The sequence below is a fragment of the Polyodon spathula genome, chromosome 20 (genome assembly GCF_017654505.1).
Source record: "Polyodon spathula isolate WHYD16114869_AA chromosome 20, ASM1765450v1, whole genome shotgun sequence".
Taxonomy (NCBI): Eukaryota; Metazoa; Chordata; class Actinopteri; order Acipenseriformes; family Polyodontidae; genus Polyodon; species Polyodon spathula.
The window spans coordinates 16,973,595-16,997,469 of NC_054553.1; the positions used below are offsets into that span (position 1 = coordinate 16,973,595).

The window sequence follows — 23,875 nt, forward strand, 5'->3', positions numbered from 1 at the left end:
TTTACTCTGCTTGGAGATATTATTGCTGTTTTGTCAGTGAAGTTAAGTAATTTGCTTTTTATTTTGTTTATTGCATTGTAGTATTTGAGAATTGAGATCAGTTTTTTAGCAGGTATCATTCCAAGTTTGCATCTGTTGACTTAAAACATAAAAATGCTAGTAATGCAGAAAATGTGATGTATGCACGCTCCTTTCCTCATAAAATGTTTGCGCAGTATGATTTTCTGAACTCTGTGAAGAATTAATGTATCATATCAAGCATAACTTTAAACACTTAGTCAAAGATGTTGCTATGACTACGCTAAATGAAGCCCTTGTCTTCCTTACCAGAAACTCAGTCTCTTGTACAGTACGCTTCATCAGGCATACAGCAAGGTGATAGAGGTCATGCACTCTGGACGTAGGCTGCTGGGAACATTTTTCAGAGTTGCTTTTTATGGACAGGTGAGTACAAGTGCAGCAGAACATAAGAACAGAAGAAAGTTTACAAACGAGAGGAGGCTATTCGGCCCATCTTGCTCGTTTGGTCATTAGTAGCTTATTGATCTTAGAATCTTATCAAGCAGCTTCTTGAATGTTCGCAGGGTGTCAGCTTCAATGACATTACTGGGGAGTTGGTTCCAGACCCACACTTTTTCAGACTCCCACAGTGAATTCACATAAAGATATGCTCAAAACAAATATTTACAGAAACCTGATGTCCGCCACAGGTCCTTTTTTGGCTGTTTAGTTTTTGAAGTATTACTTTGTATCACTATTGAAGTTTTCCTGTTTGTTTGTGTTTTGTGTGTTAAAGTCCTTTTTTGAGGACGAGGATGGGAAGGAGTATATCTATAAGGAGCCGAAGCTGACTGGTCTCTCTGAGATCTCCCAGAGACTTGTGAGTCTCTACAGTGACAAGTTTGGATGTGAAAATGTGAAGATCATATCAGATTCCAATAAGGTACATCCTTGCCTCCGCTTCCCTATGCCACTATGTTATCTGTATTGCTATTGCTCTTGCTTGTTATCAGTGTTACGCTACAGACTATGATACAAGTAGAAGAATATATGATTGTTCTATGAGCTGTATTTTGAAGTACATGCAAAGGCTAATTCCATAAGAGTAATAAAACAATTCTGACAATTGAAACTATCAAGAACAACCCTGGGTTGTAGTGCACAGCTGCTGCATTATTAAGAGGACTTTATTGTAGGTTTTATACCATTAGAACCATTTTATACCTCTCTGAAATGTTGATCTTGCCTTTTCACTTTCTTCAAAATTGGATCTAAAGTTTGCAAATACCTGTTTGTTATAAGACAGGTAAGAATAGTTTCAGGTGGTAGAATCATGCATTTCTTCACACGTACATGCAGTTCATTGTGTTTGTGAGATCAAGCGGATGGTACTGGTGCCAGTCAGCTAGCAGCAATGCTGTTTCCTGGAGAGGTGCCAGCTCCACAGTTCAGTTACACAGACACTTTACAATTCATTTACATATTTGTACAATACACACATGTCATCAGTGTTAATGTTAGAAGTTATGAACAGTTACATTTAACATTTAAACCTGGACAAAGAAAATAAAGCCGAATTAGTATGGGTCAGAATAACGGACAAAAATTGAAAGGGCATAATAATAGGAGCATGCTATAGACCGCCAGATTCAGACGGTGAGCAAAATAATCTGTTATACAATGACATTAGAAATGCGTGTTGCAAAGGAGAAACCATACTAATGAGGGATTTCAACTTCCCCCATATAAAATGGGAAAACCCTGTGGGTAGCACGAAGGATGAAATTGAAATGGTGGAAATGACAAATGACTGCTTCCTAACACAATTTGTCAAGGCACCAACTAGAGGGGAGGCATGCCTTGATTTAGTCTTTTCAAATAACGAAGACAGAATAACTAAAACAGAGGTCAGAGAACCACAGGCAAACTCAGACCACAACATGGTCTCATTTGAAGTGTTTTTTTAAAACCCCAAAAGTAATGACTAAAGCTAAGGTTTACAGTTTTAGAAAAGCAAACTATGAAGGTATGAAACAGAGACTAACAGAAGTAGATTGGAGAAAAATAGAGAAAACACCCACAGAAGAAGGATGGTTATTCTTCAAAAATGTAGTACTAGAGGCGCAAAACAATCCCTAAAGTAGACAAATCTAAATGTAAAACTAAATTGCCAAAATGGTTTAATAGATCAATTAAAAAAAATATTCAGCGAAAAAAGGCACTTTACAGAGCATTATAAAAGGACCAAAAAGAAAGTACACAGAAAGAGTACACAGAACTGCAAACGCAAGTCAAAAAGGAAGTTAGAAAGGCCAAGAGAGAAATAGAAATGAACATTGCTAAGGGAGCTAAAGCCAATTCCAACCAACAACATTACTGGGGAGTTGATTCCAGACCCTCACAATTCTCTGTGTAAAAAAGTGCCTCCTATTTTCTGTTCTGAATGCCCCTTTGTCTAATCTCCATTTGTGACCCCTGGTTCTTGTTTCTTTTTTCAGGTCGAAAAAGTCCCTTGGGTTGACATTGCCAATTTTGAATGCTTGAATTCAATCGCCGCGTAGTCTTCTTTGTTTGAGACTGAATAGATTCAATTATTTTAGCCTGTCTGCATATGACATGCCTTTAAACCCAGAATAATTCTGGTCGCTCTTCTTTCCACTCTTTCTAGAGCAGCAATATCTTTTTTGTAGCGAGGTGACCAGAACTGCACACAATATTCAAGATGAGGTCTTACTAGTGCATTGTACAGTTTTAACATTACTTCCCTTGATTTAAATTCAACACTTTTCACAATGTATCCAAGCATCTTGTTAGCCTTTTTTTATAGCTTCCCCACATTGTCTAGATGAAGACATTTCTGATTCAACAAAAACTCCTAGGTCTTTTTCATAGATTCCTTCTCCAATTTCAGTATCTCCCATATGATATTTATAATGTACATTTTTATTTCCTGCGTGCAGTACCTTACACTTTTCTCTATTAAATGTAATTTGCCATGTGTCTGCCCAGTTCTGAATCTTGTCTAGATCATTTTGAATGACCTTTGCTGCTGCAACAGTGTTTGCCACTCCTCCTACTTTTGTGTCGTCTGCAAATTTAACAAGTTTGCTTACTATACCAGAATCTAAATCATTAATTTAGATTAGGAATAGCAGAGGACCTAATACTGATCCCTGTGGAACTCCACTGGTTACCACACTCCATTCTGAGGTTTTTCCTCTAATCAGTACTTTCTGTTTTCTACATGTTAACCACTCCCTAATCCATGTACATGTGTTTCCTTGAATCCCAACTGCGTTCAGTTTGAGAATTAATCTTTTGTGCGGGACTTTGTCAAAAGCTTTCTGGAAATCTAAATAAACCATGTCATATGCTTTGCAATTATCCATTATCGATGTTGCATCCTCAAAAAAATCAAGCAAGTGAGTTAGACACGATCTCCCTTTCCTAAAACCCTGTTGACTGTCTCCCAGTACCCTGTTACCATATAGGTAATTTTCCATTTTGGATCTTATTATAGTTTCCATAAGTTTGCATATAATAGAAGTCAGGCTTACTGGTCTGTAGTTACCTGGTTCAGTTTTGTTTCCCTTTTTGTGGATCGGTATTACGTTTGCAATTTTCCAGTCTGTCGGTACCACCCCTGTGTCAAGAGACTGCTGCATGATCTTGGTTAGCGGTTTGTAAATTACTTCTTTCATTTCTTTGAGTACTACTGGGAGGATCTCATCCAGCCCAGGGGATTTGTTTAAGAGCTCCTAGTCCCTTTAACACTTCTGCCTCAGTTATGCTAAAGTTATTTAAAACTGGATAGGAACTGGATGACATGTGGGGCATGTTGTCAGTATCTTCCTTTGTAAAAACTTGTGAAAAGTAATCATTTAATATATTTGCTATTTTTTTTCTTCATCTACGATTTTGCCATTTGTATCTCTTACACATTTAATCTCCTCTTTGAATGTTCTCTTGCTGTTGTAATATTGGAAAAACATTTTGGAATTGGTTTTAGCTCCCTTAGCAATGTTCATTTCTATTTCTCTCTTGGCCTTTCTAACTTCCTTTTTGACTTGCATTTGCAATTCTGTGTACTCTTTCTGCATACTTTCTTTTTGGTCCTTTTTTAATGCTCTGTAAAGTGCCTTTTTTCGCTGAATATTTTTTTTAATTGATCTATTAAACCATTTTGGCAATTTAGTTTTACATTTAGATTTGTCTACTTTAGGGATGTAATTGTTTTGCGCCTCTAGTACTACATTTCTGAAGAACAACCATCCTTCTTCTGTGGGTGTTTTCTCTATTTTACTCCAATCTACTTCTGTTAGTCTCTGTTTCATACCTTCATAGTTTGCTTTTCTAAAATTGTAAACCTTAGCTTTAGTCATTACTTTTGGGGTTTTAAAAAACACTTCAAATGAGACCATGTTGTGGTCTGAGTTTGCCAGTGGTTCTCTGACCTCTGTTTTAGTTATTCTATCTTCGTTATTTGAAAAGACTAAATCAAGGCATGCCTCCCCTCTAGTCGGTGCCTTGACAAATTGTGTTAGGAAGCAGTCATTTGTCATTTCCACCATTTCTATTTCATCCTTCGCGCTACCCACCGGGCTTTCCCATTTTATATGGGGGAAGTTGAAATTCCCCATTAGTATGGCTTCTCCTTTGCTGCACGCATTTCTAATGCCATTGTATAACAGATTATTGTGCTCACCGTCTGAATCTGGCGGTCTATAGCATGTGCCTATTATTATGCCCTTTGAATTTTTGTCCGTTTTTCTGACCCATATTGATTTGGTTTTATTTTCTTTGTCCAGGTTTAACACCTGGGCTTCAAGACTGTTTCTTATGTATAGTGCTACCCCTCCTCCTCTTCTGTCCTGCCTGTCTTTCCTATACAGTGTATACCCTCAAATATTATATTCGTCCCCATCATTCTCAGACAACCACGTTTCTGTAACACCTATCACATCATAGTTACCTGTTAGTACAGTAGCTTCAAGTTCTAGAATTTTGTTTCTGATACTTCTAGCATTTAGATAAATACATTTAATGGTTGTCCTACCTGAGTTGTTGTTCTTGTTTTGATGCGGTCTCCCTTCTGTTTTTTTGTTGATTTCTCCCCCCTTCCTTTCTAGTTTAAATGCTTCTGAACCTGCTCGGTTCTTTTCTCCAAGTAGACTGGTTCCCTTGTTGAAAAGATCCTCGAGCAGGTTCAGAAGCATTTAAACTAAATTTTTTAAAAAACAGCCATCCTTTTTCTGAGGATGTTTTCTCTATTTTTCTCCAATCCACTTCTGTTAGTCTCTGTTTCATACCTTCATAGTTTGCCTTTCTAAATTTTAAACCTTAGCTTTAGTCATTAATTTTTTAGTTTTAAAAATCACTTCAAATGAGACCATGTGTGATCTGAGTTTGCCAGTGGTTCTCTAAACTCTCCCCTCCCCTCTAGTCGGTGCCTTGACAAATTGTGTTAGGAAGCAGTCATTTGTCATATCCACCATTTCAATTTCCTCCGTTGTGCTTTCCACCGGGTTTTCCCATTTTATATGGGGGAAGTTGAAATCCCCTATTAGTATGGCTTCTCCTTTGCGACACGCATTTCTAATGTCATTGTATTGGCTTCTGAATTTGGCAGACTATAGCACGCTCCTACTATTATGCCCTTTGAATTTTTGTCCATTGTTCTGACCCATACTGATTCGGCTTAGTTTTCTTCCATTTTTAAAACCTGGGCTTCAAGACTGTTTCTTATGTATAGCGTATCCCCTCTACTTCTGTCTTGCCTATCTTTCCTATACAGTGTATACCCACTAATATTATATTCATATCCATTACTCTCAGACAAGCATGTTTATGTAACACCTATCACATCATAGTTACTTCTTAGTGCAGTAGCTTCAAATGCTAACATTTTGTTTCTGATACTTCTAGCATTTAGAATACATTTAATGGTTGTCTTACCTGAGTTGTTGACTTGTTTTGATGTGGTCTCTCTTCTGTTTTTTTGTTGATTTCTCCCCCCCCCCCCCCCCCCCCTTCCTTTCTAGTTTAAATGCTTCTGAACCTGCTCGACGATCTTTTCTCCAAGTAGATTGTTTCCTTTTTTTTTTTACATGCAGCCGTCCTTGTTGTAGAATGTGGTCCAATGATCAAGATAGGTGAAGCCTGCCCGTGTGCACCACGTCTTCAACCATGCGTCTTGTCTTGTCTTTTAATTTCCTTCCTAGGTCTCTGAATTTGTTTTGCAGGGATTTTGGTCTGTCTTTTCCAATGTTGTGTGTACCGATGTGGACGACTACTCCCAGGTTGTCTCCTGTTCGGTCTAGAAGCCTGTCCACTTTCTTAGTGATGTGTGTGACAAAGGCTCCTGGAGGACAGCACACAGTTGTAGTAAGGGGGTCCAAACTGTGAACTGAACTTGCTGTGTTTCTCAATATGGAGTCCCCAACAATCATGACCTCCCTTCTTTTTGCTGTCTGGCCGCCACTGTTAATAAGGTCCTGGATGTTGTTCCTTTCATTCTCTTGATGATGGTTTTGATCATTTAAATTTTGAAGTGGCTCATATTTGTTGGATGTTTTCATTTCTGGTGGTTGTGTTTGACAAAGTTTATTTTTTCCTGCTTCTGCCTACCTGAACCCAGTTGTTTTGACCTTCTTCTATCCCCCTGGTGGCTTTCAATCTGTTAGGGGTGGTGCAGACTTCCATGAATTGCTGCAGCTCCTCAAGATCCTGTTGCTGTCTCATTTCTTGCAGCTCCATTTCTAGCACGCTTACTAGTTAAGCAAGTCCTGGATCTTGCGGCACTTTACACACACTTGGTTTAGCTCTGCTGGGTTTTCTCGGATTTCCCACATCATGCAGGTGTCACAGATTACTGGTTTGAAGGGGGGCGGGGGAGTTTAATTTAGCTTCTGCAACTGTCCACCTGCTTTCAAACTGCTTCTGACTCCTCTGTACTTTTCCACGTCTGTACTTCTCCCACGCCTCCACTCGCTGTCCCTGGGAAGACTGCATCATTTATGTTTGCATCTGTTGTGCTATTGGCTCCGCCCCTCTCCCGTGTCTCAGAACGGTGCCAAATTTGAATCAACTGCTCTGTGTATCAGCTTGTTATCAGAAAAAGTTGTGCAGCTGTAGACATTAAGCTGCAGTGATTTCCCAATGTCCAGTGTCCAGTGTTTCCTGATTAAAGCAATTAAAGATGTAATTTCTCCTTACTGCTTCTAACTGCTCTGTACTTCTCCCACGCTTGTACTTAGGGTGACCAGATAGCAAGAGTGAAAAATTGGGACAGTTTCAGTTGGTGAGGGGAGGAAAAAAACCTTGTAAATTACTGCACAAAGCAAGCAATGCAAACTACATAGCTATCTTCAGTAGATAGACTTTTTTTTATTCCTTTGTCTTCCTGTGTGCATTGCATTTAGGCAAAAACAAAAACTTAGAGAAATATAATTTAAAAAAAAAATGCTCCAAACCGGTTAACTTTCTTGTTTACTGTTCAGGTGATAGCAATGTTTTAATCAGTGTGTATTTACTGGCTTTTCTCTGACCTGCTGTACGTAACAGATTTAGGTTGCTAAAATCCAGTTTTCAGCATTGGAGGTAAAATGTCAAAAATGGATGACAAAGCAAAACAAGCAAAGTGTATTTCCGCTGATGATTGTGTCAAGACATTTCCCAAATCAGGGTTCTGCGTTTCGGTTTTTAACTACTGGCCCCTCGGGCCACTGAGCTAGTGTTTTTACTGGCCTGGATGCAATTTTATCTGGCCCAATATATTTATATGTTTTTTTAACGATGGTTTTTATTTTCAGTATGTTTCTAACTGTGTATGGAAACCAAAGAGAGCCCACGTCTCAAAAGAAAGTGGCTAAACGAAGCCTTTCAGTATATGTTACTTCAGCCATTAAACATGTATATAGCAAGTGCTAAAAGAAGTACTGTAATCCAAACTTGGGTAACATTGAAATTAGAAAGGTAATTTAACATTATGATGAATATAAAGACATACTAAATGTTAAGCACAACAACTCAGTGACTAATAAGAAAATGCAAGATACCTGGGGTTGGAAAGGAGTTATTTTTTTAACTCTGGACTGCAGTTCAATGTAAAACATCTACAGTTGACTTTCTGTGAATGGATGGAGTAACGGCAACATTTGCGCTGACCATTAAAAGTACAACCAGGTGACCTTGTTTTGAATTATTTACAGGTTACTGAATAAACAAAGTAACTTGACTTAAATTAATCTGATGTCAGTACTTGATGGCTAGTAGTAATTAGTAATATTAAACTATTGTAATGTTGGAATGTTATAAACAATATTTACACTAAGATTATGTTATAAATATTATTTGTTAGAATTAAGCAGATGTAGAATATTTAGGTTGCTATATGTGCTATATTGTGCCTAAGGAAATAGGGTACAGAGCAACGAAATCTTGTCTTGGACATTGTTTGAACACTTTGTGAACTCGGCTGAACTTTACCGGCTTACACTGTTATGCTGTCTGCTTGTGCACACGCATTTGCCTTTTACTCTTAGCGTAAGGGACCAGAGTTCGGGTAATCAAACACACAAAAAGGCTGTACCCTGTGAATTCAAATAGGAAACTATTCGAAATTCCCATCCCTAATAATAAACACTATTAAAACAATATTAATAATACAAAATAATAACAATCCTACTTAGAGCGTTGTTGCTTGTGCCAAGTCAGCGCCAGTCTTGCTGAGTGATACCAATGAGTCCTGGAAAGATTGTGAATGGCATTTTTGACCTGAACACATCGGATCTCAAATCAAAAAGTTTGACAATTCGATCGTGTATCTGGGTATCCATTGGGTCATCTTACTGTGAGACTGGGTATGATGTAAACGAAATGTTGAATTCACAAAAAATAAAGCTGCAAGTCTGGGAAACTGATGCCAAACAAAGCAAAACGTTACTTTTTTTCCTCTCTCATAATGAAGCCTCCACTCAGAATGTTCATCTTCATTTTTTTTCATAATTACATTTTTTATGATTTATTGATTTCAGCGCTTTCCTTTTGGCTTATTAAATGCTTAGTTGTAGAAAACCCAATTTGTAAAATATTTGCCGTGGAACGAGTACCAACACAGCACTTTCGTACGCAGTCTCAGATTCTGACTGTACAACAAATATATATGAAACGTAGCGGGAAAGTTAGGATTAGTTTGTAGTTATGTTTTTAAAAAATGGTTTGTAAATTAATTTTCAGCTTTTTGACACACTGGCCCATTTTCCTGGATTCATGAAACTGAAGTCATGTGCACTACATATATTATACTAGTTAAATGTAACCGGCCCAGTCGGGCCTGTGGTGCTTCATAACTACCGGCCAAACTGCGCTCTCTACCAGCCCCAGGCCATGGTTAATGTCGAACCTTGCAAATAAACTGTACATGCAGATGGAGGTTGTTTTGCACATCTTGGAATGTGATAAAGAAAACACGATTGATCGCTGTAACTTCAGAATCACACATTAAAACAAAAGTCTACTACAGAGGCTGCTGAACAGAACGTAAAACAACAGCTTTCAGAAAACAAACTGGAAAATTACCGCAGACAAAAAAAAGTATTCCTGTGTCGATTGAACCAGTTAAATTAGCACTACATGTACAATCAAGCACAGCTACCTTGGTACAAACAACCTGCTGTTTACTTTTTAAAAGCAGTTAGAAATTTAGACCCGAATAGGCAAATTTTCTTTGTTTTGACTCAGTACTGATAAAATAAGTTACTGTGCATGGGACAAATAACATGGCCACAAACATGCTGCATATATGGACTTTTAAAAATACCTTTGGGTAACCGAGTTTTGGGACCGTTTCTAATTTATGTCCACATCTCTTTAACTTGGCATAGCTTTGACTTACACTTCCAAACAATTCAGTGGATGCAGGCGTGCCGTCTCAATGTGCGGGCAAGTCCACTCCAGATAGAGAATGTCGGCAGCAACTGCTGGGGGATGATGCATGCTTGCCTTTTAACAAATGACAGCACTCTGTTTTTGTAAAGGATTAACTATCACTGTTTTTAGGCTTTTATAGTGCTCTGAAATATTAGGTATATTTAATGTTTAAACAGGTCCGCGAAATGTATGTGAAATCCTAATTATAATCCCAATCATAATTTTTCCCCCCACTGCATTCGGTACTTGCACTTCTTTTTTTTTGCTTTTTAGTGACAGGCTCATCAACAACACCAGCAAAAATGACACTTTGCCAGTAAAACTGGATGCACAGGCGCATGCACCAAGAAAAACTCATGACACATGAACTTCTTTGAGCTTCAGCTTGTTATCAGAAAGACACACAGATAATGTTAGACTTTAAGCTGCAGTGATTTCCCAGTTTCCTATGTTTTTTTTTTTTTTTAATTCTGATTGTCTTTATAAAAAAGAAATGTAAAAGTTATTTGGCATAGTAATATACTAAATACCAAATGTTGCTATGAAAGGAAGTGTGATTTGTTGGTTTTATTTTTGTGAATTACTGTAATTTAAGTGATTTACATTAGTCTTTCTTCATTTAAGCCTTTATTTTATAACTTGCATGATGTACTGTATACGGTGATATTAAGGTTACCACGGTGCTTTTTTTTTTTTGTTTGTTTTTTTAACGATTATCATATCGTGCAAATATTATACCGTCCCATCCCTAGTTTCAACCTCTAGACATATCAATGATATAAATCACATGTATTCACATCCATTTTACTTTTACAAAACAATTTGATTAGAATGCCATTGCACTACATTGCTTGTTCTTATTTATATTTATTATGATGTTAAGGCATATGTGTTAAACAGTGCAATAAAAGCAAGGTAAAAGAGCATTTTTCTTCAAAGGTGGATTCTAAGCAACTGGACCCTAAATATGCATACATTCAAGTCACCTTTGTAAAACCGTTCTTTGAGGAGAAAGAACTTGCTGAAAAGAAGACCAACTTCGAAAAGAACCACAACATCAACAGATTTGTGTTTGAGACTCCTTATACCTTATCAGGGAAGAAACATGGGGGTGTCGAGGAGCAGTGCAAGAAAAGAACCGTGCTGACAAGTAAGAACCCAAGGGCATGATTCAGTCACGCATGCTTTTTCCATGCATTTATCATAGTTTGGCATGTTTATTAATATGATTTGTGTATACCTTGCTATTCTTTACAATGCTTACCTAAGCTTTATCATGCTTTCACTATGCTTTATTACACTTTACTATGCTTTTACTTTGGAAAACTTTTGTAAGGGATATCTGCAGGTCTGATAACATCATTGCAAAATTTGAACCATGTTCAGTAATTAACTGTTTTGGTGCCCTTGTCTTAGAAATCAGTACATTAAAGAGAAGCACTCCCTCTGCTGTAACTATAAAGGTGGCTAGTGCAGTATATTAAAATGTAAAAAGATACGTGCAAAAAAAATGTGGTAAACTTTTAAAGGGCAGTGGAGTATAAAAGTGACATCAGAAACTGGCAATCGATGAGTCACACACTTCAGTTGCAAAGCAGCAGCATAGTATTGTTCTTGTGTTTGAAGTACATATTACTGCATTGCAAACTAGTAGTGCTAATATTGTATTTTTATTCAGCTGTTTGAATTTAAGGAAAATTATGAAGAAGTGTGTAGTTTTAGAAAGACAGAAGTGCAGTTCTAACGGTCTGCGGTCCATTGTTTATTAAAACAAAATTTGCTATTACGCTGTTATGTAAAAGTGCCATTATGTAAGCGTTAGTGACCGTCGATGAAGGCTCTACTGTGTGGTAGTTGAGCGCGACTGGAGCAATGCACAGCATGGTGCAATACATCTTACAGGTATTGTTATAACTTATATAAAAGTGATATGGCTTAAAAAAATAATATACAGCATTTCTTGTCTTTCCCAGCGACAAATACATTCCCCTATGTGAAAAAGAGAATTGCAGTCAAGTACGAACACCAGCTGGACCTGAAGCCGATTGAAGTTGCACTAGACGAGATGAAAGACAGGACCGCTGAGCTGCAGGGGCTGTGTTCCTCCAGCGACGTGGATATGATCCAGCTGCAGCTAAAACTGCAGGGCTGCGTTTCAGTGCAGGTGACTGCCATCCATGAGAGATCTCTGATTCAAAATATTTACAGGTTTCATTGGAGTGCGTGTGGTGTGCTCATTTACAGGTTTCATTGAAGTGGGTGTGGTGTGCTCATTTACAGGTTTCATTGAAGTGTGTGTGGTGTGCTCATTTACAGGTTTCATTGGAGTGGGTGTGGTGTGCTCATTTACAGGTTTCATTGAAGTGGGTGTGGTGTGCTCATTTACAGGTTTCATTGAAGTGGGTGTGGTGTGGTGTGCTCATTTACAGGTTTGATTGGAGTGGGTGTGGTGTGCTCATTTACAGGTTTCATTGGAGTGGGTGTGGTGTGCTCATTTTTTATTGAGTGAATACATGGAAAGAAGACCATTTACCAATGAGCTTATTGACAACAAAGCATTGTTGACTAATCTGAGATTGATTTTACTTACATTAGTGTACACTAGAGTTTGGGTATATATAGGGCTTGTTTCTCCCCTGCTGGAGCTGGAGTGGATAAGCCTGTGCTGGATGTTCTCCATTCTTTAGCATGATAGAGGAAGAGAAAGAAGAGAGCCATGCAGGACCTTAGTGTAGGCCACCCCGACCTTTAATGTAATACTAATATGTTTATAAACATCAAACATGCAAAGTGTTCAATATTTAGCAATGTTCAATTCTTAGAATGTTAACATGTATGAAACATACTTAAATTGCATTTTTAGTTTCAAGTTATCAAGACAGAATTCACACAGGTCGAGAATTCTGCACTGAAATGTGTACATATTTTCTCACATGGAAAACCTTTGTTTTTGTTCTTTTTCAATAGAAATACAGGCATGTTGATTTGCTTTCCTTTATTTTGGAATCCAGAGCACCCGTTAACAGCTTAAACTACAGGATGAATCAATCGTGAGCACAGAATAGAAATGCAAAACTCTGTTCTGAAGTAAACCCCAAACCCCTCCATGGAGACATGGGGAAACTGCTTTGTAACATTGAGCGATCACAAGGCTAAAAGCACAAGTGGTTCGAAAAATAACAAATCGTGTCAGAAATCGATATATTTACTAAAGGTATCTCAAGTGAGATGCACATCATAGTGTATGTTAAAAAATTCATTAAAAAAGCACATTATTTAGGTGAACTGCCAAAGTCTTCTCCCTGAACTACAGGGTTTTGAAAATAAAATTTAAAAAGATTTGGGTCACTGTTAAAAGTGACTTTGGTGGTTAAATGGATATTTTGTTGCCGTTGCTCCCAGTCTGTCCGTTCTTCTCTTTTGGTTGGTCTGCCTGCCTGCTGCCACTGGTCCCATTCCCTGCAGCTGTGTGATCTGATGCAGAATATTTATAAACACATCGAATTCCTGCTGTACCTTCCTCTGCAAATACATTCATCCAGGGACGATGGTATCATCTCTTCTGCTGTGCCCTACATTATTTTAAATTGTTTCTTAACACTGGCTGAGTAGTTCTCCACGTTGTCCATCCATAAACTACAGTCAGTTTGATAAGTAACTGGGTATTCCATGCAAATAACAACTTTCTGTTAACACAAATCTGGTATGGATACCTCCTGTTACTCCCCGGATAACAAAGGACGATTTAAATAAATAAATAAATAAATAAATAAAATAAAAAACAGCACTCTCACCTGATACTATTGCAGGTCTTGTGAGGAAAGGTCTGTGTGATTTAAAGGCAATCTTATTTCTGCTTGATTTAAAGGGAGACTCATTTCTTATTGTTTCTCTCACTTTCCATTTACAGTGAAGCTGCTTCAATATGTTTATTGGTTTAATTTGCATCTAATGCAAATACCTTAGCGCAAAAAACAGAAGTAAAACTGAGAGCCCAAGGGCCTACTGTAAAAGAATTGAGCACATTGAAGTGTAACTTGTTTTCTTTTTTTATTTAAAATCTGTTCACACATTTTACCACAGAATGTCCCTACAAATGAATGGACACTAGTAACCCTCTGCCAGGGGTATAGAAGTTGCACTCCTTGCAGGTAAACCAACACAGCAGCTGTAGGTACAACACTGCTCAGGTAAAGATGCTGTCAGAACATTGAAGGAATGAAGTGATGATAATGGGTCTCATTACCTCTAATCCTGCTCTGCTGGGGGTCAGTGCATTACAGCTGTTTGAACAGGATGACTGCAGGGATGACGTCAGACCAGAAATGAAATCAAAACACACAGCAATTGCAGGCGAAATTGAGATGCTGTGGCAATCAGTGTTTTATTAACAAAAATAAAAGGCTTAAACAAAGTACAAACACTTTGACAAAAACAGAAGGCATGTTGTCAAAAGAAACAGACTAACAAAACAAACTCAGAACAATCAAATATCATGCTGGTTTAAAGCCAGCACGAGTAGCAATTGTTATGATTTATTTTTGTTACCTCCTCTCTTCTCTCTCGTTCTCCACTCATGAACACTCAACACCATGTGCGTGAAGAACACCCTTTTATGCAGCTGTACCGAGACTCGATTGCTAATCTGTCATTCAATTAGAATCTTGGTACATCTGCATGTGAATTAATACTGTACTGATACCCATTTTAATCTGCACTTGAAGTGATTGTACCATCCTTGTGTCAAAATACAAGTATCCATTTTAAATCACTTCTGCTACATAACCCCACATTATATTTCGTGTACCAATACATACACTAACAACATAAAACACAAAATATGCACAGGGGCGGGGCACCCTACCACAAGCTGGTATAAGAGTTAAAGAGGTGTATAGATCCCCCTCTGATTGGACCCTGCCTGTGAGAGAGCAGGGGTAGTAGATGTTTAGACCCTTCTTGTAAGTGAGCAGATGTAGTAGATGTTTAGACTCTGCTTATAAGAGACCAGGTGCAGTAGATGTTTAGACCCTGCTTGTGAGAGAGCAGGTGCAGTAGATATTTAGATCCAGCTTGTGAGAGAACAGGTACAGTAGATGTTTAGACCCTGCTTGTGAGAGAACAGGTACAGTGGATGTTTAGATCCTGCTTGTAAGGGAGCAGGTCCAGTAGATGTTTAGACCCTGCTTGTGAGAGAGCAGGTGCAGTAGATGTTTAGATCCTGCTTGTGAGAGAACAGGTACAGTAGATGTTTAGACCCTGCTTGTGAGAGAGCAGGTGCAGTAGATGTTTAGACCCTGCTTGTGAAAGAGCAGGTGCAGTAGATGTTTAGACCCTGCTTGTGAGAGAGCAGGTGCAGTATATGTTTAGACCCTGCTTGTGAGAGAACAGGTACAGTAGATGTTTAGACCCTGCTTGTAAGAGAGCAGGTGCAGTAGATGTTTAGACCCGCTTGCGTTGTTCACATCAAATGTGAAAGGAGATGAGATCAAAGACAAGTCATTTTCTATTTTTCTAAAATCCTCAGAGTGACGACAAAATTCAGCATGCAGAGTGAGTAGTGATGACATATCTTTCCCAGTTCTGATCAGAAATGGCAATCTGTCATGAAAGATTTACAAGGGAATACATGGTATGTGTAAAAAGCTCTCTTACTTGTAAATTTATATTCAGTTCATTCATGTGACCCATAACATCAACAGCGAAAGCAAAATCAGCGATCCATTCCACATCGTTCAGTTGAGGGAAATCGGTATCCTTTCCTTTCATTTTCAAGAACTGATCAATCTCTGTTCTCATATCCCACGCTGTCTTTAAAACTTTACCCAAACTAAGCCATCTAACGTTCTTGTGATACACAACATCTTTGAGCTCTGACTCGGACTCCTCTAGCAGAGAGACAAATTGCCCATGGTTTAGTGCTCTCGCTTTAATAAAGTTAACCAGTTAACCAGTTTTATCCACGACATTTCTTAGTTTCAGAACATTTTTGCAGAGTACCTCTTGGTGAATAATGCAATACAGAAAAATTAATTTCTGGTCTGGGTTTATTTCTGTCCCTTGGTTTTGTAATCGTTTCAACAACCCAACATGTCTGCCTGTCATATTCGGACTCCCGTCAGTGGTCACACTCACCAGTTTCTTCCACACCAATTCTAATTTAGAAATGCACTGATTTACTGCCTCCAGTAGGTCTTTTCCAGTTGTGGTATCTTTCAATGACTGCATCGATGCCAGTTCTTCTATAAATTAATGTATTGTTAATGCCCGGAATAAAATCAACAAGTGGGCTGTTTGACATCACAACTCTCATCAAGTGCCAGTGCGAAGTAAGAAAAATCATTTACCTTGCTTTTCAGCTGTTGTTCCAGGTTATCCACAATGTCTTTGACATACCTCACCACACTTCGCCTTTACAATTAAACGTTCTAGAACTGCTTTTTCTTATCTGGGCACAATATCGCAGCAGACTCAACTAAGCGTTGCTTGATAAATTCTCCCTGTGAGAATGGTTTGGTGTTTTGAGTAATTTTGTGTGCAATCACATAGCTTGTTCTAGTAGTTCTATCTTGCGTTGCATATATCTTTATGAAACAACTTTGCTCTTTTTGCATTCCGTTCACTGTCTTTCCTTACTCATCGGCAGAGAAGTTTGAATATTTGGATGCATGCTTGCTCTCGAAATGCCGTTTTAGGTTGTATTCTTTAAATACAGCCACACTCTCTTTGCAATGTAAGCAGGCAGCTTTCCTTGCCACATCAGAAAAGATTTTGAGGTCTATTGTCTGTTAAATATGCAGCATTCTGCATCAACTTTCCTCCTCTTTGATGAACTCATTTTGAATTATTCTGCTCCTCCACTCACAAGAAAAAATAAACGAATTCCAGCGCGCACTACTAACTATTTTTTCCCTCGCAGTTCTTGATGCGTAACCATAGTAACCGATTAACAACAAATTGGAACATGCTGATGATGACATGCCACAGATTCGCATGGTCGGTACCGTGTCAGACCCTGCTTGTAAGAGAGCAGGTGTAGTAGATGTTTAAACACTGTTGCTTTGTGCTGTTCTGTCCCAACAGCCCCTCTCTAATAATGTTTTGTTCATATTTAGGTGAATGCTGGACCATTAGCATACGCCAGGGTGTTTCTTGATGATTCCAAATCCAGCAAGTATCCAAATAAAAAGGTGAAGGAGTTAAAAGAAATATTCAGGTAAGGTTTAAAGAAATATTCAGGTGTGGTTTTTACAACTGAAACCAGTGTTCCAGTTTGTTTCGATTCCAGTTGTGGTCCTCCTTATTCTCTCCTGCTCTTCTCTCTGAATAGGAAATTTGTGCAGGCGTGTAGCATTGCTCTGGACTTCAACGAGCGTTTGATCAAAGAGGACCAGTTTGAATATCACGAAGGACTAAAATCAAACTTCAAGGACATGGTGAAGGAGCTTTCTGATATCATCCATGAGCAGGTTAGACACAGAGACATACACCATTGTGCAGTATTACCACTAACACTACCTATGTACCATTCATTCACTTTTCAAACTGTTTTAGGGATACCCAGGTATCTGTTACACAGAGGGTCACAAATAATATCATGGCTTTCTAGAATGTTCCTCATTCCTACTTCTGGTATAGAGGTATCCAGGGAATTCATGATAGACACCACGCACCACCATATTTGTAATTGTTGATTGGTATGCATAGGCAGTACAGCAGGGATTAAACAATAAACAGTCCAGAGGTGTAATTCAAACAGTGCGTATATTTACAGTATTTACAATACAGTGTCACAACAAACAAAACAAAAGGGAGCAGGACGAGAATAAACAGAATAAGAGATGACTGGTCTGTTACTAAGCCGGCTGCTTTGTGTGCATCCAGTTCAGATGGTTACTTTATGGCATGTATCTTTGTTCCCCAGCCCTGGTTACACGGGCTGTCCTTAGGGTTCCAGGTCACAGGAAAAAAAGGCTGCAGGTTAGGAGTCCTGTCTCATTCCTATATATAGTCCGGCTCTCGTCTGTCCCTTCCCCAGCTATCACAGTTCCTTGTATACGCCCAACCCCGCCCCATCAACCCCATACTGACTACTCATTAATAATTTGGTTAATTGCTTAACCTTGGGATTGAAGTGTTGGAATCGGAAGCACCTTATCAAGATGGCTGCCACAACCTGACACTAGACCTAAGGCCAGTTCCATCTTGAAGGACTAAAATCAAACTTCAAGGACATGGTCAAGGAGCTTTATACTGTGGAACAAGTTATAATTAGTCTTTATTCAGTCTTGAACAAAGAAGACTTCACGGTGATCTGATTCAAGCATTCAAAATTGTAAAAGTTACACCCTGGGATTCTTCAAGAAACTGCTTGATGAGATTCTGGGATCAATAAGCTATTAACAACCAAACGAGCAAGATGGGCCGAATGGCCTCCTCTCGTTTGTAAACTTTCTTATGTTCTTATGTTCTTATTTTGGGCCAGTTAATACATTCGGGATGGTGTCAGATTTGTGCCACGGCAGAGTGTTACTTTACACTGCCAGTTTAGCGCTGCATCGGTCGATCTTGATACATGTCCCCCTATATGTTTTAAACAGTTCTAATCCCATTTATTCAGTACATTCTGAAAGAATACTGCACAATAACAAGAGCAACATCTCATCTTAATAACGGATTACTCTTGGCCTTGATATAGTATGAAGACTGTAAATACTTCTAGAATATTTCTTGTAATTTAACTAACAACCAAACGAGCAAGATGGGCCGAATGGCTTCCTCTCGTTTGTAAACTTTATGTTCTTATGTTCTTATTTTAATACCAACAATCTGAATATGATGGTACACGTTGCAATATGTTTGCCTTGAATAAACTTTGTTATAACCTATGGTGAGGTGGGCGAACAGGAGCTGGCATTCCCATCTGAAGATGTAGAGTCCGACGGCACGTCCCAAGCAGTTAAGCTCTCCCTATCGACAGTTCTCTTATCACTGATCAAGAAGGCCACTGCAATCTTGCAAGTGCCCTGGTCTAGAAGACAAAACAAAGCCGTCTATCTTTGTTGATGAGTCTACCATTTGTCCCGTCTCCCCCCCAATTTTCTTTTGGAAATCCAATCATCCTTGGATCATGTGTATACAGCTCCTACTGTTTACCCGTTAATGGACACCTTATATAGTGTGCACGATGATGAGAAACTGGGCTGGTGGAGGCTTCTATCGCAACCTTGATAGAGATGCTTAACTTTGATATATCTTATTCAGGATTCTGTGCTTTCGAAGGTAAATACACATAAGGTAATGGATACATTTCCATTTCAGGGAACCAGGGTTATGATAATAACCTAATGTTTTTCTTCTGCTCAGGTTTCTGTTCACAATGTTCTCCATTAGCATTACAACTCACCCCATGCCATGCTGATGAAACCAGGGGTGTCAAACATACGGCATGCAATGCAATTTTTGGCGGCCCATCCATTAGTTTCTAAAATTGCATGGATGTACTGTATCTGTATCATTTTGGAATTCTTAAGTAAAACAACCTGCCACTTTAATATAACACGTGTATTCAGCATGTGCAGTCTGCATTGTATGAGTGACATTCCCATAAAGCCACCAAACACAGGTCACAGAGGTAGCAAAATAGCCAATCAAATGGCGCACAGGATCCGTTTCCTCACATACATGCATAGCACACATCATTTTGATTAGAATAGTGAAGTGAAGGCTTGTTTAAACTATTTCTTTTACTTTGAGTAAAATTTTAAAATCAGCAGCCAAAAAGTAGATGGAGATTTCACAAAAGCGAAAGGTGAAGGCGGAACACAGAAGATTCCAAAATCGTTAGCCAGATGATTATTTTTTCACTGAATTAGACGGCAAAGCAGTATGTTTGCTTGCAGTTATGAAAGTTTATAACATTCAACGGCACTATGACACACTGCACAAAAGCAACATATTCTGAGTTTATTGGAAAGGCTTGTGCTGACAAGTCACAAAGATGAATGGAGTCCCAGCTAAAGATTCTTCTGAAAATGAGAAGAAAATAGTGCTGTGGGTGCCAGTTTTGCGTGTTTTGCCAAACCTTTCTGATGTGGTGAATTTGTTAAACATTGCATGGTTAAAACAGCTGATGTAGTATATTTATATCGATGTAGACACGGTTGCTGAGTGTATTACCGAAATGGCAGTAATATAAACGTTAATGTTATTGAAGAGCTTTTAAGTTTAAGCATGAACAACACAACCACAAGAAAGGACATGGAAGAAACTAACTGCGATTACAACAGATGGTCCACTATATATGACTGGGCAAAAGAGTGGACTGGCAGAGTGCTGGAAAAATCAAAAAGAAATGCAGAAGTACCAATTTTCTTGCACTGTGTTCTGCATCAACAGGCATTATGTGGGAAAAGTAGCAGAATTAGAACATGTAATGAGCATTAATATCAAGTGTGTGAATTTCATCCACAGCAGGGGTTTGCAGCACTGACAGTTTCATGCCTTGTTAAACGAGTTGGAATCGCAGTATGATGATTTACTGTATTTTACACATGGCTGAGTTGTCTGGCAGTGCAGAAGCAGTTTACTTGTGTCAATAATACAGGACTTGATGTCAGAACAAGGAAAACATCTTATGCAGCCTCCAAGGGCCAAAGCAGATCGTAACACTAACGGATGAAGAGATGAGAGTTTTCAAAGCAAAGCTGAATATGTGGCATCAACATTTCTAAAACTTTAATTTAGTTCACTGCATGCCAAATGATTCAAGAGATACACAAAGATTAGTTTGATGATGAAGCCTACAGGCGCCGCCGAGAAAAACTAGATTATCGATTTCAAGACTTCCAATTTCATCAAAACCTCTTTCAGTTATTTGCAAACCCATTTACCTGTAATGTGATAACAGCCACGCCAGCTCTCCAAATGGAGCTTATCGATTTTTAGTGCAAACAGCATTTTAATGATAGATTCACAGCAAGATTTCTACCAGTGTATTCATAAGAACATAAGAACATAAGAAAGTTTACAAACGAGAGGAGGCCGTTCGGCCCATCTTGCTCGTTTGGTTGTTAGTAGCTTATTGATCCCAAAATCTCATCAAGCAGCTTCTTGAAGGATCCCAGGGTGTCAGCTTCAACAACATTACTGGGGAGTTGATTCCAGACCCTCACAATTCTCTGTGTAAAAAAGTGTCTCCTATTTTCTGTTCTGAATGCCCCTTTTTCTAAACTCCATTTGTGACCCCTGGTCCTTGTTTCTTTTTTCAGGCTGAAAAAGTCCCTTGGGTCGACACTGTCAATACCTTTTAGAATTTTGAATGCTTGAATTAGGTCGCCACGTAGTCTTCTTTGTTCAAGACTGAACAGATTCAATTCTTTTAGCCTGTCTGCATATGACATGCCTTTTAAGCCCGGAATAATTCTGGTCGCTCTTCTTTGCACTCTTTCTAGAGCAGCAATATCTTTTTTATAGCGAGGTGACCAGAACTGAACACAATATTCAAGATGAGGTCTTACTAGCGCATTGTACAGTTTTAACATTACTTCCCTTGATTTAAATTCAACACTTTTCACAATGTATCTGAGCATCTTGTTAGCCTTTTTTATAGCTTCCCCACATTGTCTAGATGAAGACATTTCTGAGTCAACAAAAACTCCTAGGTCTTTTTCATAGATTCCTTCTCCAATTTCAATATCTCCCATATGATATTTATAATGTACATTTTTATTTCCTGCATGCAGTACCTTACACTTTTCTCTATTAAATGTCATTTGCCATGTGTCTGCCCAGTTCTGAATCTTGTCTAGATCATTTTGAATGACCTTTGCTGCTGCAACAGTGTTTGCCACTCCTCCTACTTTTGTGTCGTCTGCAAATTTAACAAGTTTGCTTACTATACCAGAATCTAAATCATTAATGTAGATTAGGAATAGCAGAGGACCTAATACTGATCCCTGTGGTACACCGCTGGTTACCACACTCCATTCTGAGGTTTTACCTCTAATCAGTACTTTCTGTTTTCTACATGTTAACCACTCCCTAATCCATGTACATGTGTTTCCTTGAATCCCAACTGCGTTCAGTTTGAGAATTTAAGAAGAGTTTTGAGTTTAAGAAGCTTTCTGGAAATCTAAATAAACCATGTCATATGCTTTGCAATTATCCATTATCGATGTTGCATCCTCAAAAAAATCAAGCAAGTTAGTTAGGCACGATCTCCCTTTCCTAAAACCATGTTGACTGTCTCCCAGTACCCTGTTACCATATAGGTAATTTTCCATTTTGGATCTTATTATAGTTTCCATAAGTTTGCATATAATAGAAGTCAGGCTTACTGGTCTGTAGTTACCTGGTTCAGTTTTGTTTCCCTTTTTGTGGATCGGTATTACGTTTGCAATTTTCCAGTCTGTCGGTACCACCCCTGTGTCAAGAGACTGCTGCATGATCTTGGTTAGCGGTTTGTAAATTACTTCTTTCATTTCTTTGAGTACTACTGGGAGGATCTCATCCGGCCCAGGGGATTTGTTTATTTTAAGAGCTCCTAGTCCCTTTAACACTTCTGCCTCAGTTATGCTAAAGTTATTTAAAACTGGATAGGAACTGGATGACATGTGGGGCATGTTGTCAGTATCTTCCTTTGTAAAAACTTGTGAAAAGTAATCATTTAACATATTTGCTATTTTTTTTTCTTCCTCTACGATTTTGCCATTTGTATCTCTTAAACATTTAATCTCCTCTTTGAATGTTCTCTTGCTGTTGTAATATTGGAAAAACATTTTGGAATTGGTTTTAGCTCCCTTAGCAATGTTTATTTCTATTTCTCTCTTGGCCTTTCTAACTTCCTTTTTGACTTGCGTTTGCAGTTCTGTGTACTCTTTCTGCGTACTTTCTTTTTGGTCCTTTTTTAATGCTCTGTAAAGTGCCTTTTTTCGCTGAATATTTTTTTTAATTGATCTATTAAACCATTTTGGCAATTTAGTTTTACATTTAGATTTGTCTACTTTAGGGATGTAATTGTTTTGCGCCTCTAGTACTACATTTTTGAAGAACAACCATCCTTCTTCTGTGGGTGTTTTCTCTATTTTACTCCAATCTACTTCTGTTAGTCTCTGTTTCATACCTTCATAGTTTGCTTTTCTAAAATTGTAAACCTTAGCTTTAGTCTTTACTTTTGGGGATTTAAAAAACACTTCAAATGAGACCATGTTGTGGTCTGAGTTTGCCAGTGGTTCTCTGACCTCTGTTTTAGTTATTCTATCTTCGTTATTTGAAAAGACTAAATCAAGGCATGCCTCCCCTCTAGTCGGTGCCTTCACAAATTGTGTTAGGAAGCAGTCATTTGTCATTTCCACCATTTCTATTTCATCCTTCGCGCTACCCACCGGGTTTTCCCATTTTATTTGGGGGAAGTTGAAATCCCCCATTAGTATGGCTTCTCCTTTGCTACACACATTTCTAATGTCATTGTATAACAGATTATTTTGCTCACCGTCTGAATCTGGCGGTCTATAGCATGCTCCTATTATTATGCCCTTTTGAATTTTTGTCCGTTATTCTGACCCATATTGATTCGGTTTTATTTTCTTTGTCCAGGTTTAACACCTGGGCTTCAAGACTGTTTCTTATGTATAGCGCTACCCCTCCTCCTCTTCTGTCCTGCCTGTCTTTCCTATACAGTGTATACCCACAAATATTAAATTCGTCCCCATCACTCTCAGACAACCACGTTTCTGTAACACCTATCACATCATAGTTACCTGTTAGTGCAGTAGCTTCAAGTTCTAGAATTTTGTTTCTGATACTTAGTTAGCTTTTACTTCTAGCATTTATAAATACATTTAATGGTTGTCTTACCTGAGTTGTTGTTCTTGTTTTGATGCGGTCTCCCTTCTGTTTTTTTGTTGATTTCTCCCCCCTTCCTTTCTAGTTTAAATGCTTCTGA

General features: G+C 38.5%; 1 protein-coding gene across 2 annotated transcripts in view; it reads left to right on the forward strand.

Annotated features, from left to right (window-relative positions):
* dock11 (dedicator of cytokinesis 11) overlaps nt 1–23,875 on the forward strand; it is a 187,251-nt gene that overhangs the window by 159,961 nt on the left and 3,415 nt on the right. For both annotated transcript variants that reach the window (XM_041220293.1, XM_041220292.1), the window contains 6 exons: nt 331–444; nt 797–943; nt 10,870–11,080; nt 11,904–12,094; nt 17,046–17,146; nt 17,261–17,399. In XM_041220293.1, coding sequence (XP_041076227.1) covers nt 331–444; nt 797–943; nt 10,870–11,080; nt 11,904–12,094; nt 17,046–17,146; nt 17,261–17,399 — 903 coding nt within the window. The remainder of the gene's footprint in view (nt 1–330; nt 445–796; nt 944–10,869; nt 11,081–11,903; nt 12,095–17,045; nt 17,147–17,260; nt 17,400–23,875) is intronic.